The sequence below is a fragment of the Salmo trutta genome, chromosome 35 (genome assembly GCF_901001165.1).
Source record: "Salmo trutta chromosome 35, fSalTru1.1, whole genome shotgun sequence".
NCBI classification, from domain to species: Eukaryota; Metazoa; Chordata; class Actinopteri; order Salmoniformes; family Salmonidae; genus Salmo; species Salmo trutta.
In genome coordinates this window covers 34,357,027-34,383,703 of record NC_042991.1, presented here as the reverse complement: position 1 = coordinate 34,383,703, position 26,677 = coordinate 34,357,027, and the positions used below count along the sequence as shown (strand labels likewise).

Here is a 26,677-nt window from a genome sequence, read left to right as displayed (position 1 = left end):
TATAGAAGGTAAGCCAAGAGTAAAATCTAATTTTCCAAACATTTCGGTTTAATATTGATTCGGTGCCCATAAAGGTCAAAGTCACATGGTAGATGACCTTGGATAAAGGACCATTTGTTTTGCACTTAGGTTAGTTTCAGTTGGCCAGTTTATTGTAAAACTATTACATCAAAACATTTATGTAGCTACATACCAAATGAAATGGTGACTGTTTATTCAGCAGCTAAATTACGGTGATTGGGATCAATTTCCACCGTTTGGGTTTGTTTCATTTGTGTCCCAAAGAGTCCGTCTTTGATTCTATTTATACTTGGATAAATGATCAGGGTCGGTTACAACAGCTGAATAATACATAACCACAGGGCTTGACAAAATGGCAGGCTCATTTCTGCGGCTGTCTGGATCTAAAATCTGACATATTTCTTAATTTTTTCATATAAAATTGGATGTAACTATTTTAAGTACCACTAACACACACACACACACACACACACACACACACACACACACACACACACACACACACACACACACACACACACACTGTCTGAAATATGACAAATTCCATCAAATAAAATGCCATTAATATAAAGATAAATATTTGACTTGTGGGTTTAGTTCTATTAACCAAGCAGACCAGTATGGCTGTTATTGTGTTTTTTCATAAACGGGAGGTTTATTGAGTTAGTATTCCCCTAGCATAGCAGTCGTATAATAATAGACCTATAATAGACAGTAATTTGGCTGGTACAAGAAGTCAAGAAGTAAAATAGGGTAGAAATTCAATATTCACAATAACAGATAAATAAATGTGTATTTTTACGGCGCACAATTGGCCCAGCGTCTTCCGAGTTACGGTTTGGCTGGGACAGGCCGCCATTGTAAATAAGAATTTGTTCTTAACTGACTTGCCTAGTTAAATAAAAAATAAATAATGTATGGTGGGGGAATTGTAAGCCTGTTGTATAAATGGTGTGTATAGACAGTATGGACAGTATATGAATAGAACATGTGTGTACAGTAGTAGTTATATAGGATGAGCCTTGACTAGTAGATAAAACAGTATATAAATAAGTGACCAGTGTTCATTAACTCTATCTATGTACATTGGGCAGCAGTCTCTAAGGTACAGGGTTGAGTAACGGGTGGTAGCCAGCTAGTAACAGTGACTAAGGTTCAGGACAGGGTACCGGGCCGAGTCTGGCTAGTGATGACTGTTTAACAGTCTGATGGCCTGGAGATAGAAGCTGTTTATCAGTCTGTCCATCCAAGCTTTGTTGCATCTGTACTGTCTCTTCCTTCTAGATGGTAGCAGAGTGGATAGGCCGTGGCTGAGGTCCTTGATGATCTTCTTGGCCTTCCTGTGACACTGGGTGCTGTAGATGTCCTGGAGGGCAGGCAGTGTACCCCCCGATGATTCGTTGGGCTGACCACAACACCCTCTGGAGAGCCATGCAGTTGCGGGCGGTGTAGTTGCCGTACCGGGCGGTGATACAGCCTGACAGAATGCTCTCGATGCTGCATCTGTAGAAGTTTGTGAGGGTCTTAAGGGCCGAGACAAATTTCTTCAGCCTCCTGAGGTTGAAGAGGAGCTGTTACACCTTCTTCACCCCACTGTTGGTGTGGAGGAACCATTTCAGGTCATCAGTGATGTGCACGGCAAGGAACTTGAAGCTTTTGACCCTTTCCACTGCAGCACTTTCAATGTAGATGGGTGCGTGCTCTCTCTGCTGTCTCCTATAATCCACGATCAGCTCCTTCGTTTTGTAGATGTTGGCACCACTCCGCCAGGGCTCTCACCTCCTCCCTCTAGGCTGTCTCGTCATTGTTTGTAATCAGGCCTACCACTGCTGTCGTCAGCAAACTTGGTGACTGAGTCGGAGACTTCCTTAGCCACGCAGTCATGAGTGAACAGGGAGTACAGGAGGGGGCTGAGCACGCACCCCTGTAAGGGCCCCCATGTTGAGGATCAGAGTGGCAGAGGTGTTGTTACCTGCCTTCACCTGGGGTCAGCCCGTCATGAAGTCCGGGTCCCAGTTTCACAGGGAGGAGAAAGAGCTGTAATATAGCTAACTATAGCAACAGCATTTTCTGGTAGGTTGTAGTAGGTACTTTATTTTCAACTGAAAGTTATTTACCAATGGACTGACAATTGTTTTAGTGTTGTGACATAACACCATGTGTAAATACATATCTAACACTAGATGGAGAACTAGGACCAGACACTAAATGTGAGGTGTAATTATACTTTTCGTCGCTAGATACCGCAAAAACGCCACTATTTTCACTGCCAATATCAATCCCATAATCCTTGCAAACGGTGTATTCATTTGAATGGCTCTGAACGTGAATTCAATTTGAAAAGCTAGCCAGACATTTGTTGCAGATTTATACTTTACAGGTATCTCCTTACTACTTCCACCTGGACATACATTGCTGAGGAGAGTCCTGACATTTCGCAAAATGTGACGGTTAGTAAAATAATGATTGCAATAACTGAATTAGTAGCTAAATCAACTTTTTTTTCTTGCCATATGTTTCCTAAAAATAAAACTAGCCAACGTTAGCTAGCTGGCTAGCCACCCACCCTTTGCTAGGCTGTCTTAGCTAGCAAGTTAGCTAACTTATCAATAGCAAGCTAGTCGACATCTCCAATATTAACTAGTCAAGCTAGCTACTTGTAAAGTTTGACAATTTATTCTTAGTTTTGAGCTCGCCAACTCAGTTAGCCTGACCAAGTTAAATGCTTTCCTGGACTAGCCAGCTAGTTAGGCCCCTCACCATTGACGCTGTCACGGATCTCGTTAATTTACTAGCTATTAAAAATATCGCCAAGTCAGACCGTTAAGTTACCCGTTCCAGCTGGCTGGAGCATCATATTAGCCCGTTATAATTTGCTAACTAGGGTCTCATTAACCGACTAAACTCAACGGTTTAGTCGGATAGGGTCTAATTAACATGTCATTAGCGTGCCTGCTTTCTAACCATAGCTATCTAGCCACTCCGATAAAGATTAGTCTTTCGACATTTTACTATCAAAACATTAGACTCGTAGTTACACTTAGTTAGATAGCTGCTTTATTATATGTGTGTGTGTTCATAGCTCATTGTTCTAGAAAGGTAGCTAGCTAGCGAGCTTGTTGCTAACTGACGTTAGATCACACATTGCTGCGTACTCTTGTGGGCTGGCAAGGTTAGTAACTTAGCTATGCTAGCAAAATGTGTACTTAGCTAGCAAGGTAAGATCATGTAACAATGTTTGCTGCTTTGTAACATTTCTAGTTTGTTTGCTGCTAGTAGGTAGGTAGTCGTAGGTTATGGTTGACCATAGCCAACGCCTTGTCTTCGTTGTTAGCCTACTACGCTTAGGGGAGTCTACTTCAAAGTAATCGACTCCTTGCACGTCGTCTCCCACTTCGTTTCACCTAAGTCTTCGACTGAGTATTTTTGCGGAGGAAACTAAAGTTAGTTGCCTTAGGCTACTTCCCGCGAACAAACTCTGCTCTTTCACAGCAAAGAAAGAGCGACATTAGCTAGGGATCAAGAGAAGAGGGGCATAGGTAGGCATGACGTTCACCAAGCAGACAGTCAGAAACCGTACATCGGTAGGACTATTTGCAATGCAGTATTTCGCAATTTATTGGCCTGCAATGTCTCGCGTAAGTTCACTTAAGTAGTGGCTATCAATGAGTAAGTAGGCTGAGCTATTCTACACGCAACAGACCGAAGACGCACTAGAGTTTTTCATAGTGAGGAGGGAGAGGATCGGGGCAGACAGAATAGGCTATATATATCTTGTAATCTGTTTATCTCAATGTCTTGTCTACAATGCCTTGTAAATTCACCAAAAATATATATTAGGCTATCAATGAATATGGCTAAGCTATTCTTCAATGGATTCCTAGTGGCGCAGTGGTCTAAGGCACTGAATCTCAGTGCAAGAGGCATCATTGCAGTCCCTGGTTCGAATCCAGGCTGTGATTGGGAGTCCCTTAGGTCGGCGCACAATTGGCCCAGTGTCATTTGGGTTTGGCCAGGGTAGGCAGTCAATGTAAATAACAATTTGTTCTTAACTGACTTGGCTAGTTAAAAAGTAAACAATTGGGCCTAATTGTACAATAAGTATTGTCTATAGCATATTTAATGAAAACCTGGCTGATGTCCTACTAGGTCAGGGCTTTCAACCCGATTCCTAAAGAGCTAACCTGGTTCAGTTTATCAACTAGCTAATTATTGAATCGGATGTGCTAGATTAGGGTTGGAGTGAACCTACAGGATGGCAGCGCTCCACAAACAGGGTTGGCGAGTCCTGTCCTAGGCAGTAGATCGCGACGCAGGGCATCCCCGCTAAACTTTGGGGAAATTACAAGTTCTCTTTCTCATCCATAAACACATCTCTTTTTTGCAAATACGGTTCTCTAGTAAAACTGTCCAAATAGGGCAAAGAATATCAGCGTGGAGAGCGCCGCGTCATCCCATGGGATCCATCAAGGTTGCACACAGCAGGAAGTATCACTAAAATATTCTAGTTCCTACACATTAACTTCTATATTCAAACGAAATAGGCCTTTTTTATATAGGCTTAAGTTGATAACACTGTGCTGATGTCAGTCTTCTAGAATGCAAATGTAGTCTTCCTAGTAGGACTCTGCAAAATGGAGGTAGTGTGTACATGTGTGCGCGTCCATTGGAGCGTGTTGTTGGGAGTCGTGCAAGTGTGACTCCCAACCACAGGAGACGGAGTCAACTCCAGAAAATCCTAGTCGTGCACCACTAGCTACACTAGTGCATTGTTGGCAGGTGCTTGTTGACAATGCTAGCTTAATGTTACAGGCACAGTGTATTGTCATCCGCCATTTTTTTATTTAAACCAACTTTTTCCCCTGTAGCTAGTTGAGACATAGTTGTCCTATGAATTAGTAGTAGCACTGTTTATCAGTTAAACGCAGCTTGTAATATAAGGAGATTTTGTGACCAGGTCATGAACCCCTACAAGTACAGCATACACCAGACTTCCATTATCACCTGCTATGACGGACGCATACAGTTAATTCGGAAAGTGTTCAGACCCCTTCCCTTTTTCCACATCTTGTTACGTTACAGCCTTATTCTAAAATATATTTTTTCTCATCAATCTACACACAATACCCCTTAATGACAAAGAAAAAACAGGATTTTAGAAATTTTTGCATATATATTAAAATACAGAAATACCATATTCACATAAGTATTCAGACTCTGCTATGAGACTTGAAATTGAGCTCAGGTGTAGAGGTCGACCGATTAATCGGAATGGGCGATTTTAATTAGGGCCAATTCAAGTTTTCATAACAATCGGTAATCAGCATTTTTGGATGCTGATTATGGCCGATTATATTCCACGAGGAGACTGCGTGACAGGCTGACCACCTGTTACGCGAGTGGAGGCGGCAAGGAGCCATGGACAGTTGCTAGCTAGCATTAAACATATCTTATTAAAAAACGATCAATCTTAACATAATCACTAGTTTACTACACGTTTGATATTAGTTTAACTATCTTGTCCAGTGTTGCATATAATCAATGCGGTGCCTGCAGTTGCCACTTCTCTTGTGTTCCTTGTAAGCAGAGTCAGGCTATATGCAGCAGTTTGGCTCGTTGCGAACTGTGTGAAGACCATTTCTTCCTAACAAAGACCGTAATTAATTTGCCAGAATTTTACATAATTATGACATAACATTGAAGGTTGTGCAATGTAACAGCAAAATTTAGATTTAGGGTTGCCCCCGTTCGATAAATTACGGAACGGTTCCGTATTTCACTGAAAGAATAAACATTTTGTTTTCTAAATGATAGTTTCCAGATTTGACCATATTAATGACCTAAGGCTCGTATTTCTGTGTGTTATTATATTATAATTAAGTCTATGATTTGATAGAGCAGTCTGACTGAGCGGTGGTAGGCAGCATTCATTCAAACTGCACTTTTCCTCCATTTGCCAGCAGCTTTTCGCAATGCTTAAAGCACAATTTATGACTTCGAGCCTATCAACTCCCGAGATTAGGCTGGAAATACTATAGCGCCTATAAGAACATCCAATCGTGAAAGGTCTAAGAAATATAAATGGTATAGAGTGAGTCCTATAATAACTACAACCTAAAAGTTCTTACCTGGGAATATTGAAGACTCATGTTAAAAGGAACCACCAGCTTTCATATGTTCTGAGCATGGGACTAAAACGTTAGCTTTTTTACATGGTACATATTGCCCTTTTACTTCTCCAACACTGTGTTTTTGCATTATTTAAACCAAATTGAACATGTTTTATAATTTGAGACTAAATTCATTTTATTTATGTATTATATTAAGTTAAAATAGTGTTCATTGTAAATTCAATATTATTGTAATTATCATTATTACAAATATATGTGTGTGTATGTCCGCCTTTTTTGGTCCTCCAATAATCGGTGTTGAAAAATCATAATCGGTCGACCTCTACTCAGGTGCTTCCTGTTTCCATTGATCATCCTTGAGATGTTTCTACAACTTGATTGGAGTCCACCTGTGGTAAATTCAATTGATTGGACATGATTTGGAAAGGCACACACCTGTCTATATAAGGTCCCACAGCTGACAGTGCATGTCAGAGCACAAACCAAGCCATGAGGTCGAAGGAATTGTCCGTAGAGCTACAAGACAGGATTGTGTCGAGGCACAGATCAAATAACTTAATTTGTCACATGTGCCGAATACAACAGGTGTAGGTGGATCTTACAGTGAAATGCTTACTTACGAGCCCTAACCAAAAATGCAGTTTAAAAAATACCTTTAAAAGAATAAGAAATAAAAGTAACAATTTAAAGAGCAGCAGTAAAATAACAGTTACGAGGCTATATACATTGGATACCGGTACAGAGTCAAAGTGCGGGGGTACCAGTTAGTCAAGGTAATTTAGGTAAAATTTACATTTAGGTAGAGCTATTAAAGTGACTATGCATTGATAATAACAGAGTAGCAGCAGTGTAAAGGGGGGGGCAATGCAAATAGTCTGGGTAGCCATTTGATTAGATGTTCAGGAGTCTTATGGCTTGGGGGTAGAAGCTGTTTAGAAGCCTCTTGGACCGAGGCTTGGCGCTCCGGTACCGCTTGCTGTGCGGTAGCAGAGAGAACAGTCTATGACTAGGGTGGCTGGAGTCTTTGACAATTTTTAGGGCCTTCCTCTGACACTGCCTGGTACAGAGGTCCTGGATGTGAGGAAGCTTTACACCAGTGATGCACTAGGCCGTACGCACGACCCTCTGTAGTGCCTTGCAGTCGGAGGCCAAGCAGTTGCCATCTGGGGAAAGTTACCAAAACATTTCTGCAACGTTGAGGTTCCCCAAGTACACAGTGGCCTCCATCATTCTTAAATGGAAGAAGTTGGGGAACCAACAAGACTCTTCCTAGAGCTGGTTGCCCAGCCAAACTGAGCAATCGGGGGAGAAGGGCCTTGATCAGGGAGTTGACCAAGAACCTGATGGTCATAATGACAGAGCTCCAGAGTTCCTCTGTTGAGATGGTTGTCCTTCTGGAAGTTTCTCCCATCTCTTCAGCACTCCACCAATCATGCTTTTATGGTAGTGGCCAGACGGAAGCCACTCCTCAGTAAAAGGCATATGATAGCCCGCTGATGAAACCAAAATTGAACTCTTTGGCCTGAATGCCATGTGTCACGTCTGGAGGAAACCTGGCACCATGCCTATGGTGAAGCATGGTGGTGGCAGTATCAGGCTGTGGGGATGTTTTTCAGCGGCAGGGACTGGGAGACTAGTCAGGATCAAGGGAAAGATGAACGGAGCAAAGTACAGAGATCCTTCATGAAAACCTCCTCCAGAGCACTCAGGACCTCAGACTGGGGCGAAGGTTCACCTTCCAACAGGACAACAACCCTAAGCACACAGCCAAGACAACTCAGGAGTGGCTTCGGCACAGGTCTCAATGTCCTTGAGTGGTCCAGCCAGAGCCCGGACTTGAACCCGATCGAACATCTCTGGAGAGACCTGAAAATAGCTGTGCAGCAATGCTCTCTATCCAACCTGACAGAGCTTGAGAGGGTCTGCAGAGAAGAATGTGAGAATCTCCCCAAATACAGGTGTGCCAAGGTTGTAGGATCATACCCAAGAAGACATGATGCTATAATTGCTGCCAAAGGTGCTTCAACAAAGTACTGAGTAAAGGGTCTGAATACTTATATACATTTGATATTTCAGTTTTTTATATTTTTTAATACATTTGCACACAAACACATTTGCTTTGTTTGGGGCAATTTAATACATTTTAGAATAAGCCTGTAATGTAACGATGTGGGAAAAAATCAAGGGGTCTGAATACATTCTGAATGCACTGTACGTCTTGTGGTGTACCTCAGCAAAAGATGAGTGGGTTGTTTCTGGAAGTGAAGTGACAGTTCAGAGAACTTTGGGTTAAAGGGGGGGAGTTGACTTGATAATTTGGCATGATGTTTTGTGCACTGAATGCATTACCTTTCTACACTGTTGACTAAGTTTTTATTTCTCTCCAAATAGTGTCTCTTACTATGGCCTCTGGAAGTCATGATGGGCAAAGCAGGGAATTCCAACAGCTCAACCAGGACAAACCTCATGAATTTCTCCATCACATCAGCAACCACTCTGCAGCTGACAAGAATATGAAGGAGGTGAGTGGATTTCAAGGTGGGAAGTGTACAACTTGGTACACAATTTTTCATCCTGGTTCTCCACTTTTCTTCCCCCCCCACAGTGTGCACTTGCACAATCCATGTCATTGAAATAAAAGCATTAAATTGTTGTAAGCATTGACTAGAAAGAGTTTTCACCATTTGTTAAATCTGACGCCGATCGTGTAAATGCACACAGTGTGGAGAATCGGGATCATACAGTGATTGTGTTATGAATATGAACCAAAAGGTGTTTACTAACCTTAGTCAAACATTTCTCTTTAAAGAAAAACTGTACGTTTTTATCGCTTATCCTTTTTTTGTTTTAGGTGTTTTATTTAAATAAGGAAGAAATAGATAAAGACCGGTGAGTTTTCCAGTTCTATGTGGATCTAATGCACAAGCTGCCTTTCCTAGCACTGCAGTTACAGCTGCTCAGTCACCGGGGAAAATCTAACCATCGAAACACATTTCCATCTTTTCCCAAGCACTTCTCCAAACACTACCATAGTGTCTAGTCTCCTAACTAACCGTATCAAGACAGAATCCTTTTTTTTTTATATATATATATCAACTGGACTCCTCCTTTTTCTCCCCAACAGATTTCCCGTGAGTCGCGGTGCACACTTCTCTGGCAAAGCGAAACAAGTGTCTGTGTGCTACAAGAGGAAGTGTTCGTTGTCGCTTCACAGTGTAGTGGTGAGCTCCGGCGTGCGCCACAGAGCGCCCCCCGCAGGTCGGGCTGTCTGTGACATGGCCAACAAGGAAAATGAACTGACCTGCCCAGAGGAAGTGCAGGCCATACATTACAATGACAACTGCGTTTTCCCCGTAAACTCTGTAGCAGAAGCAGGCTCCAAGATGGCAGGGCCGGGAAACAAGTGCAGTGATTACTTCACTGAGGTGAGATACTATCAGCCGTCCCCAATTCACTCCCTACCCTGGCCCCTTGATCCTTTGATGTTTGCAGACCAATGATCATTGGGACGGATCACTTCTGTACCTCATACTGTCCATTCCCACCATCAAACCGTTGCCCCTGCGCTCTAGGCACCCTCTGAGAGGGTTGGAATTGTCACCATACTCCCAATATCTCTCCAATCCTTGCACACTGGGATAGATCGGTAGACCCTGTTTATTGGGAAGAAAAGTGTCATTCTCTTTTCTGAGACAATTCAAGTGTTTTCTGTTTGATCCTTTTAGCTTTTTGAAGTGGATTTTATTGACTTGTTTTGTCATGCCCCCCTGCCTTGTGGTTATCTTTCCTGACCAGCTATCGAAGGATCACGACGCAATGACCCACGTGCTTTTTGGGAGGAATCTCCGATTAAATGTAGCTCTGACACTATGGCGAAGAAACGCCAGCGAACTAGTGGCATACTTGATCAGGTAGGAACACAGACTCCTCATCTATCTTCCTGTCCACATACCGTTAATGATTTAATCAACGTGTTCACGTCCAATAAACACTGTTTGTTCCGTAGAATTGAAGACACAGGTGTGCTTCTTGACTGCCTGCCAGTTATAACGAAAAAGTGAGTATCCCAGTTGAATTTAAACATGATAATGTATGGCTGTGATGAGTGAACATGAGACGCAAATTAATACACGTGTCACTTGTTTTTGCTTCGGTAGCCTTCGAGACGAAGTGCCGTGCATATCACTGGGCTGCTGTGTAGACCTCCTGCCACAAGTCAAAACCATCCTCGCCAGTAAATATGAAGAGTAAGTTCAACTGTGGAATTTGTATTTATTTTTATTTGACCAGTTAAGTTGACAGAGAACACATTCTCATTTACAGCAATGACCTGCAGTTGCTGCTGCTGTAGAAGTACATGTGGGATCCACCTGAATTATAATTCTGTTCTGTTCCTTTACCAGACACTTGATTGTGGGTTTACACTGGATTCAGTCTGTCATTAAGAAATGGTGGCCAGAACTCTCCACAAACAGCAAGAGCCTGCAGGACAGCTGCTCAGAGGACAGGTATATTAACAGCTTTTCATATTTTTGGTGTTTGGTTTCTTTAACATTTTACATTATATTTACCAAACTTCCTCTTTCTCCGGACAGCACAGTTACGGTCTTGGTGGCAGCGCCCATAGAAGGCTCTGTGTATGATTTTGCTACAAGCCTAATTTGACTTAACACTGTTTACAGGAACCTCCAAGTCATGAAGCAGCAGCTGAAGGAATTGTGGGAAGAAGGACCGCGGTTAAGTTTAGTTCCAGGAACTACAGGAGAGATGGCAAAGGTAAGGTGTCATGGCGACCCTTCATGTTATTTATCCTTTGTCTTCATTCATTCCAGGCCATTGGCTCTAGATAGGGGGGTGGGTACCACAACAAAAATCTGAACTCATCATGAGGGGCCTCAGTAAGCTTGCAGATCTGCATACCCAAATCCATACCCAGTCAAAGCCGGCCCTAGCTTTTCAGGGGCCCTAAGTTAACATTTTGTTGAGGGGCCCCCCACTCCACCTAACGAACAAAACATTTTGATCCGGGGGCCTACAAAACAGGCCGTCAGTTTCCCATCCCTGGTCTAGATTGACATTTCACATTTGACCAATCGTCTCTCACCGGTCTCTTCTCTCTCTCAACAGGCCGTTGAGTCTTACTTATTACAACTACGCTGACCAATCAGTCAATGTAGCACTGAGGAAGCGACCACTACTGCCGGATAGAGCTGTGTTTTTAAACGTTACTTGGAGCCAGTGACACTAAAGACAAGACAATGCTCCACACACTGACAGGAACCCTGTTCTATTATATGGGGATTGATGGTCTGTGCAATTCAGACAACTTCCGCACTCAATCACAGCTGCAGAGACACTTATAAAAGGAGGGAGGAGAGACGCAAGGGAGGAAGGAGCCTTTCTCTTTGCAAAACCAGGAATGACTACTTCACATTGAAGTGGATCGACGCCTTGCGACGGGGCAATTCTTCAGTCGACCTCCATGAGACTTGGCAAGAAAGGCACCTTATTTCCTATATAAGGCACGTTTGACCGGAATAGGGTGCCATTTCGGATGCACGCTGAGACTGGGTCTTGGCCGCTCTGTGACGTGCCAAGTTCTCTCTCCACCACAGCGCTCTTCCTCACTATTGTGTGTAAACCTGCACAGATCATGGATGTAACATAATGAATGCCCCCCCATCTTTGTTTAATACTTCTTGATTCTTCCACTCATGTCCTGAATCAAGAACTTGAAACTGCTGTGGTCTTAAGTTATGAGAGCTCTTCTTGTTTTTGTTTTTTTTCCCTGTTCATGAATGATGTTTGACTGTAAAAGTGTAAATACAGTGATTCTTTTAATCATCTTTAAAATAAATTTGCTAAAATCTGTCTTGAAGGATTTTATTTATATTTGAGTTGTTTTAAATGGTGGGCACTTGATATTTGTGTTATGCCCATGGTTATACAGTGCCTTAAAAAAGTATTCATATCTTTTGACTTACTACACATTTTGTGTTACAGCCTAAAATGTATCAGTTGTCTTACCCATCTACTCACAATACCCCATAATGACAGTGAAACATGTTTAGATTTTTTGCTAATATGTTAAAAATGAAATACAGAAATCTCTTTTACATAAGTATTTACACACCTTTGCTGTGACACGTCATAATGAGCTCCATTTTCCTTTGATCATCCTTGATGTTTGCTACAACTTGAAGTCCACCTGTTGCCAATTCAATTGTTTAGACATGATTTCGAGAGAAACACACCGGTCTATATAAGGTCCCACAGTTGGCAGTGAAACTATACCAGGAAGTCTAAGGAACTGTCTGTAGATCTCCGAGAGAGAATTCTGAGGCATAAACGCTACATGACCAAAAGTATGTGGACACCTGCTTGTCGAACATCTCATTTCAAAATCATGGGCATTAATATGGAGTTAGTCCCCCCTTTGCTATAACAGCTTCCATTCTTCTGGGAAGACTTCCCACTAGATGTTGGAACATTGCTGCGGGGACTTGCTTCCGTTCAGCAACAAGCATTAATGAGGTCAGGCACTGATGTTGGGCGATTAGGCCTGGCTTGCAGTCCACCCAAAGGTTTTCAATGGGGTTGAGGTCGGCTCTGTGCAGGCCAATCAAGTTCTACACCGATCTCGACAAACCATTTCTGTATGGACCTCTCTTTGAAAAACAGCTCCAAACCATTATTCCTCCTCAACCAAACTTAATAGTTGGCACTATGCATTTGGGCAGGTAGCGTTCTCCTGGCATCCGCCAAACCCAGATTTGGCCGTTGGACTGCCAAATGGTGAAACGTGATTCATACCTTTGTGTAAATATAGTGTATCTGGGGATGGGTATAAAACATTTTTTAGAGTTTTGAAAATTTCAGAGAGGACAGTGGACTCCATCACTGAGGAAATATGGAACTACCCAGACCCTGCCTAGAGCTGGCCATCTGACCAAACTGAGCAACCGGGCAAGGACATTGGTCGGGGAGATGACCAACCCAATGACCCCTCTGACAGAACTACAGAGTTCCTTGGCTGAGATGGGAGAACCTTCCAGAAGGACAACAATCTCTACAGCACTTCACCAATCTGGGCTTTATGGTAGAGTGGGCAGAAGGAATCCACTCCTGAGAAAGAGGCACGTAAAAGAATCTGAGATAGTAAGGAAAAAGATTCCTCTGGTCTGATGAGACAACTTGAACTCCTTAATGCATAGTGCATTGTCTAGAGAAAGACAGGCGCAGCTCATCCCCCATCTACCTGGACTATTTGCATTGACCCATTTTTACACTGCTGCTACTCTGTTTACTATCCATGCATAGTCACTTTACCTACATGTACATATTACCTCAATTACCTCAACTAACTGTGCCCCCGCACATTGACTCTGTACCAGTACCCCCCTGTATATAGCCTTGTTACTGTTATTTTATTGTTGCTATTTAATTATTTATTTTAACATTTTCTTCTATTTTTAATTTGTATATATATTTTTTTTTTACTTCAGTTTATTTAATAAATACTTCACTTATTTTTGTTAACTGCATTGTTTTGTTAGGGACTTGTCAGTAAGCATTTCACTGTAAGGTCTACTACATCTGTTGTATTCGGCGCATGTGACAAATAACATTTTATTTAATCTAACACCATCCCTACCGTGAAGCATAGTTCTGGCAGCATCATGCTATGGGGAAACTTTTCAGCGGGAGGGACTGGGAGACTGGTAAGGATAGAAGAAAAAATAAATGGAGCCAAATACAGGCAAATCCTTGATGAGAACCTGCTTTCAGAGTGCAGATGACCTTACATGCTGACAACGCATGTTGATTTTGTCCCCCCACACTAGATGCGAGCAGGACACGCAGGTTCAAGTATCAAAATGAACTCTGAACCAATTATATTAATTTGGCGACAGGTCAATAAGCAAACATTTATGGCAATTTAGCTAGCTTGCTGTTGCTAGCTAATTTGTCCTATTTAGCTAGCTTGCTGTTGCTAGCTAATTTGTCCTATTTAGCTAGCTTGCTGTTGCTAGCTAATTTGTCCTATTTAGCTAGCTTGCTGTTGCTAGCTAATTTGTCCTATTTAGCTAGCTTGCAGTTGCTAGCTAATTTGTCCTGGGATATAAACGTTGGGTTGTTATTTTACCTGAAATGCACAAGGTCCTCTACTCTGACAACTAATCCACAGATAAAAGGATAAACCGAGTTCGTTTCTAGTAATCTCTCCTTCAGGCTTCTTCTTCTTTAGACTATATGGTGGTTGACAACCAACTTTAAGGTGCATTACCACCACCACCAACTGGACTGGAGTGTAGACCTCAGTTCATCTTTCAATCACCCACATAGGTATATGCTCCTAAAAACCAATGAGGAGATGGGAGAGGAGGGACATGCAGCGCATCAAGCGTCACAAATAGAACCAAGTTCTATTTCAACGCCTGGCTATGTGGATGCTCGTTGACGTGTGTGAGCAGTGTGGGTGCAATGATTGAATAACATGTACGTGTACATTTATTTTGCAGCGCATGCGACACGAGCGGTGTGGTCAGCATGTAAGTAAACAGTCAAAGCAATGCTGGAATGGCTTCAGAACAAGAATGTGAAAGTCCTTAAGTGGCCCAGCCAAAGCCCAAAATTGAATCCCATTGAAAATCTGTGGGAAGACTTCAAGATTGCTGTTCACCGTCGCTCCACATCTACCTTAACAGGGCTTGAGAAAATCTGCAAATCCAGATGTGCAAAGCTGATAGACATACCCAAAGCTGTAATCGCTGCCAAAGGTGCTTCTACAAAGTACAGACTCAGGGGTGTGAATACTTATGTAAATTAGGTTTTTGTATTTCATTTTAAATACATTTGCAAACATTTCTAAAAACATGTTTTCACTTAGTCATTATGAGGTATTATGTGTAGATGGGTTAGAATTTTTTTTATGTAATCCATTTTGAAGTCAGGCTGTACCACAACAAAATGTGGACTAAGTCAAGGGGGTATGAATACTTTTTGAAGGCACTGTATATGGTGATATGAGGGTAAATGCACAGTATATGGTGATATGAGGGTAAATGCACTGTATATGGTGATATGAGGGTAAATGCACTGTATATTGTGATATGAGGGTAAATGCACTGTATATGGTGATATGAGGCTAAATGCACTGTATATTGTGATATGAGGGTAAATGCACTGTATATGGTGATATGAGGGTAAATGCACTGTATATGGTGATATGAGGGTAAATGCACTGTATATGGTGATATGAGGCTAAATGCACTGTATATGGTGATATGAGGCTAAATGCACTGTATATTGTGATATGAGGGTAAATGCACTGTATATTGTGAAACTTCCTGTTTCCATCACAGCTGTCGTGATTTTTCTTTATACGGTACGGCTTTACTCGCATAAAAACTGGATGGAAACCTGGTTAATGTCTTTGATCTTGAGGAAAAACAAACTAGGACGTAAATGGCCTTTATCATAGACGTTTTGACTATCGACAGATGTCTGTTTACACAGGGAAGTTGCGTATTTCCGGGTGTCAGTAACGTTTTTTTTTTAATGTAGCGAGGTGACGTGAATATTTCCCGACGGCAGAAGACAGCTGATGCTAAACGTTCACCTGCTTGTCGGCTACATGATTATAGTTATATAGAAAACGTACCCTTGTTGAAATACTGAAAGTAAACATGTTGCTACATGGCAGACTATCAGAATTCTGTATTTTTCTACAGGCTATGTTTGTTTTAGTGTGCTGTTTTAGCGATATAGAATCGGGGCCTATCGCGACGAGTGGATCTGCTCAACCAAACGGGGATCGTTTCAAACTCGAGGGTCGGGCAATCGTTCCTGGAGTGAAAACACAAGACTGGATTTCATCAGCCCGAATCACGGTAGAGGGAGAAGAGTATATAGGCTTCATGAGGTAAGACATGAGGCTTGAACGAAGAAAAACAACTAGTAGTTACAGCTATCGGTTTGTTGTGGAAGTTAAGTGCTAACACTAGCCGGGGCCCTGTGCTGTGGTCACTACTAGCAACTAGCCTCGCTTGTTGCTAGGCGCGTTTTTTTGTGGTACTTTTTACCACGATTTCGTGATATACAATTGGTAGTTAGTCTTGTCCCATCGCTAGTTTGTAGTTGACAGCTAGTTAACGACGTTATCGGTGTGATCGTCCCAGTCTATTTGCAGTCTAGCTTATCAAATGCCTGATAATTGAGATGAAGAATAACTAATTGAGACTATGCTGACTGTCCAACTTTTTCATGTGGTAAATTCCACAGTGCATTGTCAAGGGGTTTAAGTAAATGTTGTTTGCTAGTTAACTAGGACTCCAACACCTGTTATAATGCTAGATCAAACTGAACATGGCTGTTACTGTATAATATTCATTGATTCCTTAGTAAATCCCTAACCTGCAACTTAGAATTTCTCAATCCTCTCTGCAGAACTGATGGCAGCTTTGTCGTCAATGATGTTCCCTCGGGATCTTACGTTGTGGAAGTGATCTCACCTGGATACAAATTTGAAGCAGTCCGTGTAGACATCACGTCTAAAGGAAAAATGAGGTACTGTAGTTTTGTTCAGGGTGTGAGAGTCGTTGAGGGAGGTGTACAAAACTGAATTTTTCTACCGTATCAGCATGTCTTCATTCATGATCTTCCACATGTTTTGTCCACGTACTCGGGGCCGATTTCCCATTGACATTATGAGTCTAGTGTTATTCTGTATCTGGGAGAAGGGCCCTTGATGTCTTGCCTCTTTGCCAGGCTTATAGCAGTGTACATGGTAAGGAAGGAGACGACTTCATGTCTAAGCGGTGGTTGACTTCACAGGGCCCGCCTGGTGAACTTCATCAAGACGTCTGAGGTGATCCGCCAGCCGTACCCGCTCCAGCTGAGGTCCTCTGGGCCACACACCTACTTCATGAAGAGAGAGACCTGGGGGTGGACTGACTTCCTCATGAATCCCATGGTGAGATGATCAGATGCGTAGAATAGTGTTTACTGTGTCCCTTGGCACTTATTCTGAAAGAAGGCCATGCTGTGTCATCAGATTCTAAGTAAATGTGAAGTTGCAGCTTTGTGATTGGAGGAGAGTCCTGCTGTGGTAATAGTGTAGTATTACTGTATTGTAATTGCTTTACTGTCCCATGCAAAGGTATCATACCGGTCCTTCAACACACATGCCTCCCTAACAGGTGTCATTTAACTCGTGCCTTTTTTTTGCATGGTGTTTGTACTAGTGAGTAATAGAATTAAAGGTCGAGCCAATATCAGAAACATAATAGGTGGTGCCCTCTGCTGTTTAACATTTGACTGTCATCAAGGCAAAGGGTAGCTTAAGAATCTCAAATATAATATATATTTAGATTTGTTTAACACTTTTTTTGTTGTTTACTATGTCATCCCATGTGTGTTATTTCATAGTTTTGATGTCTTCACTATTATTCTACAATGTAGAAAATAGTCAAAATAAAGGAAAACCCCTGGAATGAGTGGTACTGTGTGTGTAATATACACTACCGTACAAAAGTTTGGGGTCACTTAGAAATGTCCATGTTTTTTGAAAGAAAGGCATATAGATACTCAACTAGTCTAAAGGCCAGTTTTATTGCTTCTTTAATCAGTACAAACGGTTTTCAGCTGTGCTAACATAATTTGCGAAGGGTTTTTTAATGATCAATTAGCCTTTTAAAATGATCAACTTGGATTAGCTAACACAACGTGCCATTGGAACACAGGAGTGATGGTTGCTGATAATGGGCCTCTGTACGCCTATGTAGATATTCCATTAAAATCAGCCATTTCCAGCTACAATAGTCATTTACAACATTAACAATGTCTACACTGTATTTCTGATCAATTTGATGTTATTTTAATGGACAAAAAAAAAGTGCTTTATTTTCAAAAACAGGGACATTTCTAAGTGACCCCAAACATTTGAACGTGTGTGTGGATGGGTATATATTTTTTCAAACTGCGTTGTTGGGAAAGGACCCGTAAGTTAGCCTTTCACTGTTAGTCTACACCTGTTGTTTACGAAGCGTGTGACAAATATTTGATTTAATACATGTCTGATTCCCCAGGTCCTGATGATGGTCCTTCCTCTGCTCATTATCGTCCTGCTCCCAAAGGTTGTCAACACCAACGACCCTGAGATGAGAAAGGTAAACAGGGACAGCTATACTCTGACACTATCTCTCTCTCTCTCTCTCTCTCTCTCTCTCTGACACATCTCTAGTCACCTGTCGTGAGTTGTCTGCCATCCAGTACATTCCGTGTAGTTCCATTTAGATAAACTTGCTCATAATCAAAATGTATATTTCATAGTAAGGGAGCTCACCTCATCCACCACCAATGCGAAGCACCCTACATAATCTGTTTTTCGCTGTCTTGCCAACTCTCATTGTCATGCCATAGCAGAAGCCGATCTGAGACCAGGCTAGGTCACACCAGTGTGATACTAACTAATCTTGTGTGTTTATTCACTCTACCTTCCCAGGAAATGGAGCAGTCAATGAACATGCTGAACCCCAACCCTGAGCTACCTGACGTGTCTGAGTTCATGACCAAGCTGTTCTCCGGGTCCAAGAGCTCCAGCACCAAGGCTGTAGGTGGCAGCAAGGCTAGTGGCCGCCCAGCAGTCAAGAGGAGGTAGTACCAGAACATTACATGTACCCCGGGCCTGAGGAACCACTCTAACTAGTCATGCCATGGAAATAATAAACATTTGAAAGAACTTTTTCATTTGTCTGTTGTACAGTTGTTTTTTGAGAGGGGTCTTTTTATTTTGGTCTGAAATACAAGTCTGACTGTCTGATTGTAAGTGGAATGACTGAGGATATGAGAAGGCTTGAGGTATAAATATTTTTTTTTGCACTGCGCTGTTGAAACTTCATTTGATGTTTTGCATTGTACCTGTGAGTGACTTTGTTATGCCTGCTTGGTCCCTTCATTTACTCCTTATTGTTTAACTCTTGTCTCCTTGGATAGATGGGATAACTGTCTCTAACAACCCTTGGGTGTGTGTAGTACTTTACTGCGGCACCATACATGTATGCCAATTCTAATTCTTCCACTACTTGAATGAGAGAATGCATTAATATTCAAATATTAATTTTTTTTGAGTTAGGGCCTAGTTCAGGGTATTCAACTCTGACCCTACGAGGTCCGTAGCCTGCTAGTTTTCGGTCTTACCTGATAATTCATTGCACCCACCTGGTGTCCCAGGTCTAAATCAGTCCCTGATTACAGGGGATATATATATATATATATATATATATATATTTATTATTATTATTTTTTTAAGCAGTGGAACTGCCTTCGAGGTCCAGAGTTGAATATGAGGGGTCTAAGTAATACAACTGTGAATGGACTGTAAAATGGATATAATTTTAATTATCAATAATGGAAAAAAAATACTTATTTAAATACCAAGGTGAAATAAAATGTAAATGATGAAACTGTCTCTCTAGTTGTGTTCTGTGGATTGTGTATTCCTTGGGGACGAAGCTTGAACAATTTAAAGGAGAGCCACACACACTAGGAGCTCAGATGCCATAAAAATAATTGCATACCAAAAACTTGGAATAGATAGCATACGATCATAGATACAGTTTGGCTACATAGGCCTACAAACATTTACAATGAATAGTGAAAATCACAAGGATCACAAGAATGGCTTCTGATCAAAGTCTGCATTGAGACCGAAAGGAGCATGGGTATTTAAATCAAAAGATCCAGGCAGCCTCTCGTTTTAACAATAAATTGTCAAGGTCACCCCCCCCCCCCCCCCCCAAGGGAGCACCTCCCTTCGGGGGGGGTGACATGTTCGATGCCATTACAACGTAGGGACGAAATCGAGTGGTTTGGTTCCAAAAAGTGGGCAGCAACTGGATAAGTCGTGTTTTTGCACCTAATGGTGCTACGATGTTCCGAGATTTGTACTTTTTAATTCGCACTTTTGTTTTACCCACATCATTTTTTACCACAAGGACAAGTTATAAGGTAAATAACACGTGATCACACCTTTTAATTGGGATCTGTTTCCCTGTTTGGGGGGTGTTTGAAGGATCTGCATTTTATAAGTGCCATTGCATTGAGCACAGCCATTACACTTGTAGTTTCCATCCAGTAGGGGCGCAAATAGATTTTGTGCATGGATATCTTGGGGTGGTAAATCAGAGTTTACCAATTGATCTCGGAGATTTCTGCCCCGCGAGAATATGACCAGGGGTGGGTCCGAAAACACATTACCAATACTGTCATCGGATCTTAAAATGTGCCAATGTTTGTGAACGTTTCCCTTAATTTGTTCAGAGCACTTAGAATAGCGGGTAGATAGAATGCTTATTTTTGTGAGACTCCTTGAAAAAGATCATGTCTCGGTTTGTTTTGAATTTTCTCAATGGCAGTATTAATCTGACCATTTTTCTACCCCCTCTCCTTTAATTTTCTTTGCGTCTCAACCATATTTCTGTCAATCTTTGGGAAGGGAACACCATAAAGAACGTTGGCAGTGCTCAGCGGGCGGCTGTCCTGTTTCCTCTGACCATAGAACATCTGCATCATTTTCTTTTCATTTCCTGACTGTACGTGTTGAATCATCCACGGTTCGCCTACACACAGCAGTTTATCTACAGCGCACCGCACACGTTCGCTATGGTGTGTTCCCTCTCTTTGACTGTCATGTTCTAGAACCGCCTTATTGGAATGTCTTGGTTCGCTATGGTGTGTTCCCTCTCTTTGACTGTCATGTTCTAGAACTGCCTTATTGGAATGTCTTGGTTCGCTATGGTGTGTTCCCTCTCTTTGACTGTCATGTTCTAGAACTGCCTTATTGGAATGTCTTGGTTCGCTATGGTGTGTTCCCTCTCTTTGACTGTCATGTTCTAGAACTGCCTTATTGGAATGTCTGGATTCGCTATGGTGTGTTCCCTCTCTTTGACTGTCATGTTCTAGAACTGCCTTATTGGAATGTCTTGGTTCGCTATGGTGTGTTCCCTCTCTTTGACTGTCATGTTCTAGAACTGCCTTATTGGAATGTCTTGGTTCGCTATGGTGTGTTCCCTCTTTGACTGTCATGTTCTAGAACTGCCTTATTGGAATGTCTTGGTTCGCTATGGTGTGTTCCCTCTCTTTGACTGTCATGTTCTAGAACTGCCTTATTGGAATGTCTTGGTTCGCTATGGTGTGTTCCCTCTCTTTGACTGTCATGTTCTAGAACTGCCTTATTGGAATGTCTGGATTCGCTATGGTGTGTTCCCTCTCTTTGACTGTCATGTTCTAGAACTGCCTTATTGGAATGTCTTGGTTCGCTATGGTGTGTTCCCTCTCTTTGACTGTCATGTTCTAGAACTGCCTTATTGGAATGTCTGGATTCGCTATGGTGTGTTCCCTCTCTTTGACTGTCATGTTCTAGAACTGCCTTATTGGAATGCCTGGCGGTTGTTATGGGGATGTGGAACATCACTGATTAATAAATATGGATAAAAATATATCTACCAGTCAGTTTAATGGTTAACCCACATGAAAGTGGTTTAACTAGGCACAGTGTAGGTTATGCTCCAATTCCCCCGAGGTAAACACTGCTCTGGCCATGTATAAAACATTGGATTGCTGTTTGTGGGCTAGAGGGAGTGTAAACCATATTTCTTACACCTGATCACCTTTTAATTGCTAGATTTCTGAGTGAAATTCTTAGTTATCATACCTTGGTTTGTGTTGTATTTTGCATTTATCATAAAGTGGTCGCTGGGGTTTCTTTAAAAAAAACGGTGTATCACCGGCACAGTTTGTAAAGTGTGAATGAATTGAGATGACATTGTCACCCACTAGCTTCATCTCCCGACAACTTCACGCGGCTTGGACAGCTGTTTTTGTTTTGTTTTAATGAAAGCAAGCAGAAGCAAAGTGTAAATATAGATATTAAAGCGTATTGTCCATGATAAGTGTCCTCAATTAAAAACCACTTGATGATCAATTACACTCAGGGTTGCTGTAGGGACAACTGTTAAGATGAATGACTATTTATAGACCAATCTAACATGGGAGAGATCGTTGTGTGTCCAGCAGGGCTCCATATGTAATGCACTGCTCTGTTCTGAAACACATCAGCTTGGGTAACATCTGCAATGGCCCACTATTCTCTGTCTAGATCCCTGTCCTCTAGCTGGGTGTCACTATTCTCTGTCTAGAGCCCTGCCCTCTAACTGGGTGTCACTATTCTCTGTCTAGATCCCTGTCCTCTAGCTGGGTGTCACTATTCTCTGTCTAGATCCCTGTCCTCTAGCTGGGTGTCACTATTCTCTGTCTAGAGCCCTGCCCTCTAGCTGGGTGTCACTATTCTCTGTCTAGATCCCTGTCCTCTAGCTGGGTGTCACTATTCTCTGTCTGGATCCCTGTCCTCTAGCTGGGTGTCACTATTCTCTGTCTAGATCCCTGTCCTCTAGCTGGGTGTCACTAGTCAGTCAGATCCCTGTCCTCTAGGTGGGTGTCACTATTCTCTGTCTAGATCCCTGTCCTCTAGGTGGGTGTCACTATTCTCTGTCTAGAGCCCTGCCCTCTAGCTGGGTGTCACTATTCTCTGTCTAGATCCCTGTCCTCTAGCTGGGTGTCACTATTCTCTGTCTAGATCCCTGTCCTCTAGCTGGGTGTCACTATTCTCTGTCTAGATCCCTGTCCTCTAGCTGGGTGTCACTAGTCAGTCAGATCGCTGTCCTCTAGCTGGGTGTCACTAGTCAGTCAGATTGCTGTCCTCTAGGTGGGTGTCACTAGTCAGTCAGATTGCTGTCCTCTAGCTGGGTGTCACTAGTCACTCAGTCAGATCGCTGTCCTCTAGGTGGGTGTCACTAGTCAGTCAGTCAGATTGCTGAGGTGTCTCTTTGTTCTCTGTAAAACTCCTGGTAAATAGTCAGGGTATGAAATGAATCCTGTCATTCACAGGAGAGATCATGTTGATGTGATCCAGAAACAGAACAGTTGTGATGCGTCAGCGACTGTAGCCCAGGGACCAATGAACCACATGAGTCGCCTCAGATCACTGTCTCCTAGGTAGGCGGTGTCCCTTTGTCCTCTGCAAACCCTCCTGTTACATATGCAGAGGCTTTCAATCATTAATGTTCTATTTAGTTATACATGAATAATAATACATAATAATTCATAATAATTACAGTCTGTGTATTAATAGCAGACTGTGCCCATGTTAATATTTTGAACAGTTTTGTGGGTGTCAGTGTGAGTGTCCTTGGCTCCTCCATGCTGGGAACCATGTCCTTAGATGTAGGGTCTTCCGTTGAAGTTCTGTTTCTGTAATAATAATACTTTCAACACGTTGTAAACAAAGCATTGTGTTAACAAAAGAGCGTTCAGAGGATCTCTACTGATATTTTTCAATTGGTATTATTTCACTGATCAGATCAAAGGGACACAAGCAGCATACTATACAGTAGAGATTCAGATAAACACAGATCCATTCACGATATACGTCATCATGTCCTCTGATCGCAACACAAGGCACAGAACTTATAGAGGAAACATTTTACATTACAAAGGACGTATGTATTGCAATAGTATACAGCTTCAAAACCTAACTCAACCTCGTAGGTACTTAAGGTACTGCAGGTGAGGAGTGATTAGATATGCTGTGTCTAGTGTTCACGTTTTACAGTAGGGGCAATAACTATATGAAATGTAATATTTGTAGGAAGATGTTATTTTGGGTTGGGATGTATTTACATCAAGTGGAGGCTGCTGAGAGGAGAACGGCTCATAATAATGGCTGGAATGGAGCCAATGGAATCAAAACACCTGGAAACCACGGAAACCATGTGTTTGATACCATTGCACTGATTCCGTTCCGGCCGTTACCACGAGCCCGTCCTCCTCAATTAACGTGCCACCAACCTCCTGTGGTTTACATGTACGTGCGGTGTATAATCGGATTCACCTCCGGCTCTGCTTACAGAGGTAAAGAGGAATGATGGTAATGTGTGTGTTCGCGATGAGTGGGCGTGTACAATCTCCAAAATGCTTCTAATTTCCATTATATTGAAACTGCAGACCAGCATAACAACCTGTAAACATTGTATAATATATAGCCCTTGGATGCAAGATCAATCCACTTTAACTGAAAGAACACGTCTAAACTGAATGAATAACTATTATAACATTTAACTACTAGAAATGCACAAGGCAAAGTACGGTACATACAACTGTAAGTAAAATCTTTACAAAAACTCAGGAAAATGCTTTTCTTTATCCAATACAACAAACATACTTGTTGAAATGTGTGTAATATGTTCAATATGTACATTCCATGAGAATCACAGAGTAGCTGTGATTATGTAAATCAGTCATGTAGTGGAGGGGCTCCACGGCCAAGTTTGTGAAACCCTGGGGTACATGACAAATGATGAGGTTCGAAAGCCTCCCATTTCATGTGCAACTTTTTATAATTTGATAAAAGCACAGATGCATTCACCAGACACTGCTCAAACACTATGCCAGTTTTACAGTTCATAACGTTGGGGGGGCAATTGTGCTCCGTTGATTAGTGCTTGGTACTAGCAACACCAGGTGTGGGTTTAATACCCATATGGGCCATATATGCTGAACATATCTGCTTACTGTACAGAGAGTAGTTTGGATTTTTTTTAAAAAGGGGTCTGCTGCTGAATGCCCAAATATATATATTCTCTATTCCCCACCACATTATGTCATCTTGCTGTTGATGGCCGGGTTCTGTCCACACCAGTACAGTTTATCCTTCCCTCTCTTCTTCCTCCACTGACACATCAACAGCATCTTAAAGGTCTTCTGAAAAGTCTTATTACACAACGCATAACACATGGGGTTAATGGTGCTGTTGACATAACAGAGCCAGTAGCCCAGGTGCCAGAGAGACACAGGGATACAGTCAGAACAGAAGGTGGAGATGAGCACCATGATGTTGTACGGCGTCCATGTTAGGATGAAGGCCAGGAGGATGGCACTGAGGGTCTGGGCAGCCTTCTTCTCCTTGATGAGGACCATCCTCTTCCTCTTGGTGATCTGGCTCTTCAGGACGGGGTCCATGGGCTTGGTGGTGGTTGTGGTGGTGGTGGTGGAGGATGATGGAGAGGAGTTCTGGTGGTGGTTCTGTCCTCCTGTTTGGTCAGACTCAGAGAGACACGGAGGGGCTGTTTTAGGGTCTGTGTTGGGTTTCTTGTCATTCTGAGGGCTGCTGGTATCCTTCGAGACCGGTTTGAACCTGTAGGAGATTCCCTTCTTGCTGGATTTTTTCGGAGGTGGGGTGGCGGTCGGAAAGTACTCGCTTTCTTCATCATCACCATAACCAGCGGGCGCCTGTCCGTTTTCAGTCTGACCTTGACCTTTGGACGACCCCTGGGAAGTTGCAGCGGAAATAGGATGATGAGTCTCCTCGTCAGATGAGGTGTAGCTGTTGAAGGATATGACCTGGTCGGCCCGGGCCCAGGCCAACTCGTCCGACCGGGTCGTGGTCTTGGTGACGTTACTCTGATTGGACGAGGACCACGAGGCCTGGTTCCTTCTGTCCCTCCTGTCGTTGCTGGAGCTGAAACAGGACCGTAACAGAACTGTTTTCTGGGGTTTATTAACAGTCTCTGGGTGACCAGATGTGGTGAGGCCCTGCAGCTCAGCCAGGTCCTTGGTGCGTTTCTCTGTCTCCTTGTAGATCTTACAGTAGAGGAAGGTCATGATGGAGACAGGGATGTAGAACGCAGCGATGGCGGTGCCGAACGTGATCACCGGCTCGGAGAAGAACTGGATCTGGCACTGGTCTGCCGGGACCGTCCGACTTCCGACAAAGTACTGCCAGCACAGGATAGGCGGTGCCCAGAGGACAAACGACACTAGCCACGCTAGACCAATCATAATCGCCGCCCTCTTCGGCGTCCTCTTGGCCCTATAGGTCAACGGCCTTGTGATGGAGAAGTACCTGTCGAAACTGATGACTAACAAGTTCATAACGGAGGCATTACTGGCCACGTAATCCATGGCTAACCAGAGGTCACAGGCTAGGTTCCCTAAGGACCAATAGCCCATTAGGATGTATGAGGTGTATAAGTTCATGGACAGGACTCCTATTATGAGGTCAGCGAAGGCTAAGCTGAGAAGGTAGTAGTTGTTGACTGTCTTTAGTTGACTGTTGACCTTGAACGACAGCATCACCAGAACATTGCCGACAACTGTTATCAGGCTGACGATGGCTGATACGGTCGCTATGGTGATGACCTCCCATAGGTTGTGTGGGACGGGCTGAATGTCTGATGTGTTGCTTTCGAACGTGGAGTTTTGGATCTGGAGGTCCTTGACGTCCATTTTGAGTGGCTGTCTCTTTATGTTACAGTGAAGTGATAGATAGGGAATTGTCTTTCTGTGGTTCCATTATTATTTCCCCTGAAAGAAACAAAAAAAACAAGGATAAGACACACTATCTATATCTTGGTGTATCTTTCAAAAATCAGTTTATGCTTTTTGACTTAAAAAAAATAAAAATCATA

General features: G+C 42.6%; 3 protein-coding genes across 3 annotated transcripts; 2 read left to right on the top strand and 1 right to left on the bottom strand.

Annotated features, from left to right (window-relative positions):
• The first annotated feature begins 2,311 nt into the window (after positions 1 to 2,311).
• Positions 2,312 to 12,023, top strand: LOC115175126 (KATNB1-like protein 1). Its single transcript, XM_029734334.1, has 10 exons — positions 2,312 to 2,471; positions 8,544 to 8,674; positions 9,004 to 9,041; positions 9,277 to 9,577; positions 9,948 to 10,063; positions 10,159 to 10,209; positions 10,310 to 10,399; positions 10,556 to 10,660; positions 10,835 to 10,928; positions 11,280 to 12,023. The coding sequence occupies exons 2-10, from the start codon at positions 8,555 to 8,557 to the stop codon at positions 11,310 to 11,312; spliced, it is 948 nt and encodes a 315-aa protein (XP_029590194.1). The 5' UTR covers positions 2,312 to 2,471; positions 8,544 to 8,554; the 3' UTR covers positions 11,313 to 12,023.
• Positions 12,024 to 15,841: 3,818 nt separating this feature from the next.
• On the top strand, positions 15,842 to 19,618 carry LOC115175125 (ER membrane protein complex subunit 7-like). Its single transcript, XM_029734333.1, has 5 exons — positions 15,842 to 16,077; positions 16,602 to 16,721; positions 16,989 to 17,127; positions 18,242 to 18,322; positions 18,658 to 19,618. Exons 1-5 carry the CDS (start codon positions 15,842 to 15,844, stop codon positions 18,811 to 18,813), a joined length of 732 nt encoding a protein of 243 aa, XP_029590193.1. The 3' UTR covers positions 18,814 to 19,618.
• A 5,248-nt stretch (positions 19,619 to 24,866) lies between these two features.
• Positions 24,867 to 26,451, bottom strand: LOC115174380 (muscarinic acetylcholine receptor M5-like). The gene has a single exon (XM_029732899.1). It carries the CDS (start codon positions 26,340 to 26,342, stop codon positions 24,867 to 24,869), a length of 1,476 nt encoding a protein of 491 aa, XP_029588759.1. The 5' UTR covers positions 26,343 to 26,451.
• Positions 26,452 to 26,677: the final 226 nt, after the last annotated feature.

What these genes read in the sequence shown, in the direction of transcription:
- LOC115175126 (XM_029734334.1), top strand. Translation starts at nt 8,555, where the DNA reads ATGGCCTCTGGAAGTCATGATGGGCAAAGCAGGGAATTCCAACAGCTC. An exon ending in GAAGAAATAGATAAAGACCG is followed by an intron (nt 9,042 to 9,276) that starts GTGAGTTTTCCA and finishes TCTCCCCAACAG; the next exon opens with ATTTCCCGTGAGTCGCGGTG. An exon ending in CTAGTGGCATACTTGATCAG is followed by an intron (nt 10,064 to 10,158) that starts GTAGGAACACAG and finishes TTTGTTCCGTAG; the next exon opens with AATTGAAGACACAGGTGTGC.
- LOC115175125 (XM_029734333.1), top strand. Translation starts at nt 15,842, where the DNA reads ATGTTGCTACATGGCAGACTATCAGAATTCTGTATTTTTCTACAGGCT. An exon ending in GAGTATATAGGCTTCATGAG is followed by an intron (nt 16,078 to 16,601) that starts GTAAGACATGAG and finishes TCCTCTCTGCAG; the next exon opens with AACTGATGGCAGCTTTGTCG. An exon ending in ACTTCCTCATGAATCCCATG is followed by an intron (nt 17,128 to 18,241) that starts GTGAGATGATCA and finishes CTGATTCCCCAG; the next exon opens with GTCCTGATGATGGTCCTTCC.
- LOC115174380 (XM_029732899.1), bottom strand. Translation starts at nt 26,342, where the DNA reads ATGCTGTCGTTCAAGGTCAACAGTCAACTAAAGACAGTCAACAACTAC.